We start from the raw sequence: 12,629 nt of genomic DNA on the forward strand, positions 1-12,629 counted from the left end.
GCTCCTGAAGTGTCCTCAACACCTTGTTCACGGCCTCCAGTAAATTCATGTCCTGCCAGCTTTCGACACCTGACTTATTTGATGTACTGTAGCGACTGAACGTCTCCCAGCTGTTGTTAACAGAGTGTTATGCTAGCTGACTGGCTAGCAATACCCAACATGCCATTTGGCGGTGCATTTCTGCGAATGTACACTTTTTATAATAAGCTAAACGCTACACCTGCTCAGCTTCTTTATTGTAATGTACTCTATGTAATCATAATCATATGTTTATTTGCTTCATGTTTCACGTCTAGTGTTCTGCACATGTCAGAACATGGATGTTTATGTTGAATCTTTGTCATCAGAAGACAGAGGTATATGATCACGCATGTACGTCATAGTAATAAGTCCTGGAAGACAGGCGATAAAAATGTATGATGATTCTTTCTAAAGAAATATGAATGCACACTTTTGGGCTAAATGCCCCCAATGTTTTTTTTGTGTTCGCAAAAAAATATATCAATATCTATCAATTGGTTTAGCATGTTGACAACTGTCACTGTAACAGTTTTATCATAAATAGAACTCATAAAAAGTCCAAAATCATTCTAATGATAGACAGTCTGTCAAGATGAAATAAGAAAGCCATGGTAAAAGCTCTTCATGATGAACAGCGTCACGTAGTTTCAGCTACGCATCCAGTATGGTAGTATGTAAAAAATACATATCATATGTGGAATTAAAACCGGCACTAATGTATTATGTAAAAAACAAACAACAAAAAAAGACAACCTGAGAGGTAGTTTTTACTACGCAAATGTTAAAGGTACTGGTAAAAAGTTGTAACAAATTTTTTTTTTTGGAATTCTAGGTAATGGTATATACAGTAAGACAGCATAAAACCTAACCAGTAATGGCAGTGACAAGTACGATATATCAGCCGATATTACGCCTTTTTTAAAAATCCGCTTTTCTGTTTGGCCAATGTGTTGGTAGTGGGACTTTTATTCTGCCGGCGCTGAGAATGTGTGTGGCGGTCGGTCCGTGTGAATTCAGCGCTGACAGGAGAGTTCAGCTTCACTGGAGACACTTTAAACCCTTGATTTTAAACTATGCTGTGCTATATCCAGTGTGTCATATTTATGTCATTATCAAGTAAAATTAGTGTTACCTTGTCTTTATTTTTTTTTAAAGGATTCCCAGTGTGTACAAACTTACCACATTACAGAGTGCTCTATTAGTTACATTTTTTTTTTAAATTTTTTTTATTAAGTAAGTAATACTTATTTTGTTAAATAAGTAAGTGTTTAGTTTAGAGATTCATTTTTAAAATTAATTTAAAAACAATATATATATATATTTATATATATAGGCTTCATATCGGTCATCCTGCCCGCTAAGATATCGGCATCGGCCATTAAAAGAACAATATCGGTCGACAGCATAAAAGACGACAATACGCGATACACTTACCAGTTGTACTTCTCCAAATGCCCCTCTTCCTATGACCTTTACCACTTCATAGTCCTCTGCTCTCATCCGCAGCTCCCGAATCTTGCTGATTGTGTCCTTATCTAGAAACAAACACACACATGCACAATATAACCCAGAGCTGCAAGAGGCCATCAAGGGGCCAATTTTATAAAGCGCTTTGGAGATTCATATTTTGTGAATAAAGTGATAAATTATGTTTTTTGCACAAACAAAGCATTCGTGTCACTTCATAAAATTGAGGTTAAACCACTGCGAGTCACATGGATGGAGGGACAGAAAGCTCTCAGATTTCATCAAAACGTTCTTCATTTGTTGTCCGAAGATGAATGAAAGTCGTACGGGTTTGGAACGGCATGAGGGGCAGAAATGAATGACAGAATTTTAATTTTTCGGTGAACTAATCCTTTAATGCTACACCTTTCTGTTTGCTTTCTGTTGTGCACCACAGGCCGTATCATTTCTGTGCTTCAACCTGTCCTGTCCTAAAACCTGGACTAACTGATCGTGGCGCACTCTCTCAGTGTTTGCACACAGCATCGGCTGCCAGCTGGTCCAGCTCGACGGCGAATGGCACGTTTCGCCACAAGGGTTGTTCGGCACAATGGTGGAAAAGCAGCTAGAGTGAGTTCTTATAAAGTCCTGTAGATCTCCCCCCTCCACTCTGATAAACCATTTCATCATAAGCACTTCTGGCTGTGCCTTTAGACAAGCATCTGCATATTGTTAAGAATCCATTAACAAAAGAGAGGGAGGAATTAGACAACCTCGCTGTAGGAGGAAGTGGAAAGGAATCATTTAGGTGAGTTTGTGTAGCACTGAGGGCCCTAAAGGCTTTATCTGACACAACAGCTCTGCTTCCCTAGGGGACAGATAACATTCAGACAGATTTAGTCACATTTGGCACAAGTATGCATGGACGGGGCGGCGGGGCATCCAACAGATTTAAAAATACAGCAGAGAAACAATATGATTTGAATCATATTCATTCAATTTAATGATTCGTTCAAGTTATGTTAGAACAAATAGGGCAATTGCACACTTGCATGTGTGGCTCATTACAAAGTGTTTAATTAATAGTAAAGAAATGTAAATGTATAATGTGAATTGATACACATTTATGGTTAATGTATTTGTAAAAAAAATTGGACCACTTACTTTCAATTAAATTAATTGTTAATAAAGGAAAGTTAAAAGCACTTAAAGGCACAATATGTCATTTTTCGCCGCTAGAGGTCGTTTACTCTAAACAAAGGTGTAGTTTGATGATGCCTTGATTTCGCTGAATCGTGGGAGTTGTTGTCTTCGCCTCTACAGCCGGTGGAGAATACGATGGGACTCGGGCAGAAATCATATTCATGGATGACCGGTAATGTTTTAAAGATTTATTAACGTTACAAAAGCCGCTGGAGCGAAACGAGCCGCTGGAGCGATTGCTAATGAGAGACGAGCGCGACACACGGCTCGAGAGTATGTGTGGTAATACAGCGCTGTTTTATCATAATTAGGGATGTCCCGATCCGATCTCGTGATCGGAAATCGGGCCCGATCACGTGTTTTCAGACTCGATCGGAATCGGACGTTACCTCCCGATCAGGACTCGGATATATATGTATATATATTCTCATTATTTTTTAACACATATATAGTTATGCGGTGGCACAGAGTTACGCCGTTTTCACACTGCACGCGTTAGCAGAGCATAACCAGCGCAGGAGCAGTGTGTATGGTGAGCAGGAGCAGGACACGCGCGTTTTGCTTTCACACTGGCAGTGTTTGTCACGCGCGGCTGAACCGCGGGTTGTGTAGGCTACAGACAGAGTACTCTATAATGGAAAAGTTGGCATTGCTTTATTTCGTTTTCAAATACATTTAAGAGAAAAGACTTGTCAAGAAGCTTATTTTATTAATAATTTCATATAACTTTTGGTTCATCTTTGTTTTTATTGTTATGGCAACAAGTTTGTTTTTGGACATTTGTTTTCTTTTTAAATTGCTGTTGGTCATTTGATTGACTGTTTAAAACACAATAGATATCATCAATGCACTTTTGGGATAAAACTGCGGTGTATTTTGGCCATGATCAATGTATTGTCACTTTAATTCAGCAAAAGCGGCGCAGCAATAATAGACTCGGCGCCCAAACGATCGCGGCACTTCTGCTCTGCTACGCACTGCTGCGCCACCTCCGCGCGCGGTGTGAATGCTCTAAAGCCTGGTTTAATCTGTTAACATGGGCGGCGAAAAAATACGCACTGCACGCTCTGCTAACAGTGCAGTGTGAAACCGGCGTAAGAGTTAGGAGTGCAGTTCCTAAAAGCACATTACTGGCTTTGCAAACACTGTAGCACTTTTATTTTTTATTTGTTTACATGCCTGCCGGGTATTTTAAGTTGAGGTGCTATTTGTTTATATATTAGACTTTTTTTATATTTGCTGTTGCACTAAAGTCCAAAAGTGAAGAATTTATTTATTACTTGATTGTTCAAGCTACCTCACAGAAGTGCTCTGTTTGTTAACAGAGTTGTTGAATGTTAAAATAAGGTGAATTAAATAAAAAATAAGGAACATCCTGGATCTGTTTTTTCGCTCTTCTTTATTCTTTTTTTTTATGTATTAAGTATCGGATCGGGACTCGGTATCGGCAGATACTCAAAATTAAATGACTCGGACTCGGACTCGAGGGCAAAAAAACCTGATCGGGACATCCCTAATCATAATAGATACATTCGAGTGTCATGAAGGTTGTTATAATGCTACTCTGTGCGTTCGCTCGGCGGCTACTATACAAGACACTTGTTGCACACTGCAGTGAGCTAGATCCATATTAGGCATGGTAAATATGCCTACACATAGACTAATTTGTGGCGGTGCACTACAGAATCAACACCGGCCGCCACATATTGTTTCGTTATTCATTTGTTGTTTTTTTTTAGGTTATTTAAAACACGCAGCGTATTCGTTCAGCTGCATTTCCTTTCCCTGCTCTCCCTCTGTCTTTCTGTCACTCATGCATCTCTCTCACTCACATACATACATACATACTCACATACATACATACATACATACTCACATACATACATGCATACTCACACACACAAACACACAGCCCCTCCCCTCCGTGCACACCGCGTCTGTCTCCATGAAAACGAGATCATCCGAGATCAACGAGATCAAAAAATATTTTATATTCTGAATACAATGTTGTCAGTGTGTTAAAGTTGGAGTCCCGACCCGACCCTTAGCAAACAAGCGATTGCACCTTCTTTAGTAAGTTAACTAACGTTAGGTGCAAGTTTGCGGTCAAATGCAGTTGGGTTGTCGAGGTCAAAACACTATATAAGCTGTTATGTCATCTTTAGGGTGTTAAATGTGTGGATTTTGGGTTGGGTGTGTGGATTTTGTGAAGGTGTGAAGCATTTTTGATTAATATTTAATATAATAAAGTTCTGCGTAACGAATTATTAACGAAGGAATTATTTTGGACCACAACATCAGATCAGCAAAAGGACGAGACACCTCAGCATGTCCTACACATGTCAAAGTGCTCAATCTATACAATCTGCATACAGATGTACGCAATATAAGGTGTGCGCATACAGCCTAATTTGCCTTGTACAGTTATTCACTAAGGTTATGCAATTATGTTGTGTTGTACAATATTATCTTATTTCGTAAAGTAATAGTAAATGTACAAAAAAGGTTAAATTGGTTTAATATAGTAGAGTGCAACATAGTAACAGAGACTATTATTGTAAAATGTATTGTTTATGTGAATCAATTTCTGCAAAAAAATCCCAGATATGTTAATGCTTAGATTTACATACGTAAATATATTTTGTGTTGAGTTATCTAACTTGTGTCGTCAGTGTGCAGTAGACATACCCATTTAATTGATTTCATATATTGTAACATTAACTGTATATTCAAGCAGGATAAGCAAAGTAACAATTCATTTACATACATATATAATAAAAACTAATCCTGTGCGACTGAAAAACGGGTGACTTTAGGTCAAGGTTTTGGCTGTTTGGCTTGAACACTTCACCGCCTGCTGGCAGTTTCTGTGAGCAATCCAGTCATGGTGAATGAGATCAGGTCCGCCATAGATGAGTGGCTAGAATGCAATATTGTTGCTTTTCGTTTTGTTTTGGAGCAAATGGGAATGGGAAAATTATATTTGCTATGATCTCTTATTTTCTCATTTACCCTAAAATAGTTCTGCGTTCCAAACTTGGAAATGTAAAAAGGATCCATTGTAAATGCTAGGTTGTTCCGGGTGGTTGGTTACTGGCCCAAGTCCAAAGAACCCACCCGTGTCTCTATGACATTCTACATCCCAGATAAGTCTATTAAGAGTAATAGCGCAATATGTGATGCGGTTTGTGTCCGTAGCACAAATTATATTAAAGTTACAGGCCCAAGTTTGCTACTTAGAGCAGTAAAAACTGTCATACAACGTTATGCCTCCAATGTAACGGTGAGAGAGAGAGAGAGATAATGACATGTGGGTGACCACCATGCAGTCCCGAAAGACCTTTTGTTGAGGGAATACTTGGACAGACAAAATAGTGTCTGACTGAAAGTACTGACCCAAAAACAATCCCCGCTTGCAGTTAAGCAGCCTCCAACGGTTTAGAACAAGCTCCAGACAAAATACTTACATCTATTTAAGAAGTTATCGATGCTTTTGTTTTTCCTCAGGGCCGGAAAATCAAGGTCATAAACCAGAGCATCCAAACTGTCCTGAAATGAAACAAACAAAACAAAGATTAGCCTACTTCAGTGGAATGTGCATTTTGTGTCTTCTGATCAGTAGTTGTGCTGCATATAATCATTATTTATCACTTTCACAGACTAGACGATAAATGTTTTTGCATCCTTTTGCTTTTGCAAGTCATCAATGAACCATCCGCGGTAAAATGAACGAATTTGCAGTGTTCTCTGATAGCAGAAACTCTAGCGTAGGTGGCCTCAGTCTGTCAACATGATAAAGCACAGCACACTGTACGCATGCTAACAACTTGTACAACTCTAGACTTGAAATTGATCATCTTTAAAGCACAGCCACAACAAATATTAAAGCTCAAGTTCTAACTCACAAGTCAATGCACCTATATCCACAAATCATTGTTAGTTAGTTAAGTTTTATTGGTTTATATAGCACATTTAATAACGACAGCGTCGACCAAAGTGCTGCACAAAAGAAAAATAGATACAAAAAACACATTTACCCAACAATAAAAATTCACACAAAGTAAAGTATTATTACAGCAATTACTCCAGCCCATGACCGATTTTAAAATGAGAAGTCTTAAGCAATGATTTAAAAGCCTGAAGAGAATTGGCAGATCGTACACACAACGGTAAATTATTCCACAATCTGAGCGCTGCCGCTGAAAATGCACGATCTCCCTTAAAGGCAGGGTAGGTAGGATTTATTAAAAATTAAAGATCCAAATTTGTTAAAACTTTCTATATATATCAATACATAATTAAAATGTAAGAACTCTGAAAAAAAGAGTATAAAAATCAAGTGACTCTAGACCGTTTAATCTGTATTAAACACAGCTCATTATTTCGATTCGGGACGAATCAAAGGATTGGCTTAGGCGACTGTCACTCTCTCGCAACCATGGCAACCACCCTTTTGCCACACAGCACCTGCCCACTTGCGCGCGACCGTTTGATTTGAGGAGTGCGAGAGGCACGGAACCTGATCACACCTCCGTCCAGTAGATGGCGGTAATGCACTATGTTTGCAAGCTGCCAATAAAATCTATCGAAGAAGAAGAAGAAGGCACTGAACCTAGGAATACCAAAACAATGGCAGAGAAAGAGCAATCTAAATTTACAGTACCAGCATATGCAGTTAGTGAAGGCAAACCAGGCAAAAAAATGCCCCTTCCCCTCCGCTTGTCTCAGGTAAATAATGCGTCCTCTAGCTCAGCGGTCGGAGTCGCGCGTTCATGTGTTTTGGGGGCGTGGCTTTGGAAGAAGCACAGAAATGAGGCGGTGGAGTGAATGGAAATAATGAGATGTCTTTAAAACAGTCGTGAGAGGTCTACAGACACTCGATTTTGATACTTTCTTTTTCAGAGTACTTACATTTTAATTATGTATTGATATGTACATAAAGTTTAAACAAATTTGAAAAATAAAATTTTTAGACCATTTCTACCTACCCTGCCTTTAAGTTTCAAGTGTTAAGTATGCGATGACCTTAGAGGCCTATTGGTCTGATGGTAAGAAAGAAGATCAGACAGTGTCAAGCCTACCAGGGACTTATAATAATACCTTAAACTCAATTCTAAACTCAATAGGAAGATAATGCAAACTATTTAAAACAGGAGTAATACAGGAGATGTTGATAAAAGTAACCATCTGATTCTGCACGATCACACACTGATTGATTTACCTGCTGTTTAAATACACACCAGCAAGTGCCGGTTCATTGTTATGTGCCTTAGGCTATGTGTGTATTATTTTTCACATCCATCTCCACACCTCATACTGACAATACAAAAAGCAAATGTGTGATCAACTGTGAATGTACATTTATGGAACAAAAAAGTCACTCACTTTGCAACAACCAAACAAAACATGCCTTGAGAGAGCACACTCTGATTGTGTGATGTAGTCTACCAGAATGCAGTTAGAAGAATTACCCCAAAATTCAACATATGGGGGCAGAAAAATGCCCTTGTGTGCTTTGGTCTTATTATTTAGCAATATTACACAAGCAAGGGTGCTTTTTTTGCTAATATTAGCATTGCAAATGTGATTTTGATTTTATTAGGGGTGGGCATTGGCAATATACCAGCAGAAATCCGTCAAGCTGTAGGGATACTGGACTATCGTCTCTATCGTGGTTATGCTCACGTTAGCCTTGTGGTTAAAAAACATGTGATTTTATACCAATACGCATTTCGGTACATGCGCGTTCTCTTCTTAGAGACGTTTCTGAGCGCACACACCTGAAACGTGCACCGCATGCGCATAAAACCGCTGCTCATTCAGCGTGCGAGTCCTGAACAGAGTTCTCTTTAGCGCCTTATTAGACTTAAACGGTCTAAAACACAGTCAAAATGCCCGAGTATCCTCGTAAACACAAGAGCCACAGCAGAACCGTTGCACGTCTTTGTGAAAGATGCATGACTCAAGCCATGTAAGGTTATCCTGGAAGAAAACTTGCTTCCTTCTGCTCTGACAATGTTCCCCAACTCAAAGGATTGGTTTTGCTCCATGCCACACAGTCAGGACAGTCAAGGTGAGGATGGAGGACCACCAGATCTAGACCCTGTCACGGCCAGCCCAATCTCCAGACCTGAACCCAATGAAAACCTCAGGAATGTGATCAAGAGGAAAGACACAAAGTCACAGGCCATCAAACAAAGCCGAGCTGCTTGAATTTTTGTGCCAGGAGTGGCATAAAGTCACGCAACAGCAATGTGACCGACTGATAGAGAGCACGTCAAGATGAATGATAGCTGGGATTGGATATCAGGGTTATTCCACCAAATACTGATTTCTGAACTCTTCCTTAAATAAAACTTTAGCATGGTGTTGAATATAAACTTGTTTTCTTTGCATTTTCCGAGGTCTGGAAACATGGCAGCTTGTTATTTTGACCAGTTATCATTTTCTGCAAATAAATTCTCAAAATGACCATTTTTTTTATTTGAAGAAACTGTCAGTAGTTTATAGAATACAACAAAAATGGTAATTTTACTCAAACATATAATGCTCTTTTAAAATATAGGCCTATATATATATATATATATATATATATATATATATATACACACACACACATACAGTACAGGCCAAAAGTTTGGAAACATTACTATTTTTAATGTTTTTGAAAGAAGTTTCTTCTGCTCATCAAGCCTGCATTTATTTGATCAAAATACAGAATTTTTTTTTTTATATTGTGATATATTATTACAATTTAAAATAATTGGTTTTCGATTTATTATACTTTAAATTATCATTTATTTCTGTGATGCAAAGCTGAATTTTCAGGATCATTACTCCAGTCTATCACATGATCCTTTAGAAATCATTCTGATATGATGATTCATTGTCAAAGTTGGAAACAGTTCTGCTGCTTAATATTTTTTCATAACCTGTGATACTTTTTTAGGATACTTTGATGAATAAAAAGTAAAAAAAATAGAAATCTTTTGTAACAATATACACTACTGGTCAGTAATTTGGGGTCAGTAATTTTTTTTTATTTTTTTTTATAAATCAATACTTTTATTCAGCAAAGATGTGTTAAATTGGTAAAAAGTCATAGTAAAGAGGATTTATATTATTATAATTATTTTTTTTTTTTTTATATAAATGCAGTTCTTTTTAACCTTTTATTCATCAAATATATTAAGCAACAGAACTGTTTCCAACACTCATAATAAATCACAATATTAGAATGATTTCTAAAGGATCATGTGATAGACTGGATGTCACATGTGACACTGAAGACTGGAGTAATGATGCTGAAAATTCAGCTTTGCATCACAGAAATAAATTATAATTTAAAGTATAATACATTGAAAACCAGTTATTTTAAATTGTAATAATATATCACAATATTACATTTTCTTTCTGTATTTTTGATCAAATAAATGCAGGCTTGATGAGCAGAAGAAACTTCTTTCAAAAACATAAAAAATAGTAATGTTTCCAAACTTTTGGCCTGTACTGTATATATATAGGCCTATATTTTGAATCAAAAATAGAGTACAAACAGTAATATTGTGAAATAACATTACAATTTAAAATAACTTTATTGTAGTATATTATAAAATGTAGTTTATTCCGGTGATCAAAGCTGAATTGTCAGCATCATTACTCTAAATCACTCTAATGTGCTGATTTGCTGCTCAGGAACATTTCAAGGATCGTTTTGATAAACTGTTCAACTATTATGGCACAGACCTGGCAGTGAGTCCACAGACAGAGATTAAGGCTTGTTTTAGTCTTTATATGACTGCACAGAGTGATTCTCAGCAGAGATATTCATTTAAAGGGGACCTATTATGCAAAATTCACTTTTATAAGGTGTGTTTGTGTCCACACAAACGTGTGTCCATAATGTGTGTAAACAACCGGCCTATAATGGTAAAAATCCACCCACTCCTTTTTTATAATCCCAATAAATCATAAATAGTCTCTCCAAACGAGCAGTTCCAGATTTCCCTCAACTCTTTTACCCTGACTGATGACGATCTGCCCTATCAGCATAGATCCCGCCCTGAGTGAGACGCAGCAGCCGCTGTTTCTGTCTCCTCGCTGTAGCAGCTGGAGATACGCAATGTCACCCACAAATAAAAATAAACATTACAAATGTTCTGTTACTGGATGTACCAACAAACATAAGAGTCTCCATAGACTCCATAGCATCTGAGCCACTGAGGACACACATGTTGAATTTCGTTTATGAAGGAAATGTGTCCAAGAAAGCCGTTAAAGTGTTATATGCCAGACTGCTTCACAAACAAGGGTCAGTTCCATGCTGGATTTGCACTAAAGTTGTTTCTAAAAGATGTTTAGATTAACATGACGGTACATGCTAGTCGATGACTGAATAAACCCCACAACAACTACATAAATGTATCCACTAACCATTCAGAAAAGTCTAAAAGTTGTAACTTCTTCCTGAGTGTCTCCATCATCATGTCCGACTCCGGTTGGAACATGTAAGGCTCAGCACCGCTACTGACCATTTGTGACATTTTGGCTGCGTGAGATTCTCCAGTCTTGTTGTTGCCGGAGTATCCGAGGCACGCGCTGTAAAGGCTCCGCCCTCTTCTGGAAAGGGGCAGGGCGCAGCAGCTCATTTGCATTTAAAGGGACACGCACAAAAACGGCGTGTTTTTGCTCACACTCGAAGAGTGACAAATTTGTCAAGCTATAATACATTTTCTGTAGGGTATTTTGAGCTGAAACTTCACAGACACATTCTGTGAAGTTGTGTTCTGTGAACACGCATCAGAGACTTATATCACATCTTGTAAAAGGGGGCATAATAGGTCCCCTTTAATTCTTGCAGTTTTTAGCTGTCCATCCCTCTGGAGTGATGTGTCACAGGGATGCCAACTGAAGTAAATTTTATGTGATCAACTTTGTGCCTGACTACACAAAACACGAACACGTTGATCTCGAAATAATCAACAAAAATAATGTGCTACATATAATATTCATTGAATTCAGCAATGAACATTACACCATAAGCAGCAATGAACATTACACCATATTTTAGTGTTTTCCTGCAAAGGGTGTCGAGGAAAATATTAAAATGATAAAAAAGACTGTCATGCCCCCTTTAAAAGAGGAGCCTGAAGATTAGGGTTAGTCTGAGGGTTTGAGTGATCACACAGCACGCTTGAACAAGTCACGGGTGACTTAGACATCGAGGATTACACTAGATTAAGATTAATCCTGCTGATGTCACTTATGCCACTGCTAACCTGGTTAGATCAGTCTGCAGTTTCTTAACCTTGAAAAGTTGATGGGCATGTATACGTTATATACAGTATGTACAGTATATACACTGTACGCTACCAGTCAAAAGTTAGAATATAGTTTTAATGTTTTTGAAGTCTCTTATGCAAACCAAGGCTGTATTTGTTTAATCAAATATAGTAAAAAAAAAAGTAACAATATATAAAATATTACAAATGAACTCTTTCCCCGCCAGCGCCAGCATTTTTGATCATTTTCACAAAAGTCTCATGGCCCCTTTAGCTTTATGCATTTCTGAATGCAATATATCAAAAAACAGAACAGATCCTCTGCTTTTAAACAAAAATGTTTGTTTTATTCTAGCATGCATTCTTTCTTACCACAAATGTGTGGAAAAATATATGCATAAAAAAAAAAAGTGCATAAAAAAAGAAAAAGCAACATTTTAAACAAAAAGCTGAGAAAATCGAGTTGTTCTCAAAGACTACATCTGGATCGGATTCAGAACGATGATCAAAACACAGATGGAGTAGATCGAGTCCATCATCCCTAATGCTTCACAGTCCAATACCTCGTCCTGGGTCGACATTTCATTCAGTAACCTTAGGCAGTTTTGATTTATTTGCTGTTTAATATGATCATCATGTTATTTTACATACAGTTGTGGTCAGAATTATTGGCACCCC

General features: G+C 37.8%; 1 protein-coding gene across 2 annotated transcripts in view; it reads right to left on the reverse strand.

Annotated features, from left to right (window-relative positions):
- The window catches only part of rock1 (Rho-associated, coiled-coil containing protein kinase 1), a 78,202-nt gene that overhangs the window by 45,178 nt on the left and 20,395 nt on the right, over positions 1-12,629 (reverse strand). For both annotated transcript variants that reach the window (XM_084411629.1, XM_084411628.1), the window contains exons 2-3: positions 6,138-6,219; positions 1,456-1,556 (exon numbers count right to left, since the gene is read on the reverse strand). In XM_084411629.1, coding sequence (XP_084267755.1) covers positions 1,456-1,556; positions 6,138-6,219 — 183 coding nt within the window. The remainder of the gene's footprint in view (positions 1-1,455; positions 1,557-6,137; positions 6,220-12,629) is intronic.

This window comes from Rutilus rutilus (assembly GCF_951802725.1).
Source record: "Rutilus rutilus genome assembly, chromosome: 6".
NCBI lineage: Eukaryota > Metazoa > Chordata > Actinopteri > Cypriniformes > Leuciscidae > Rutilus > Rutilus rutilus.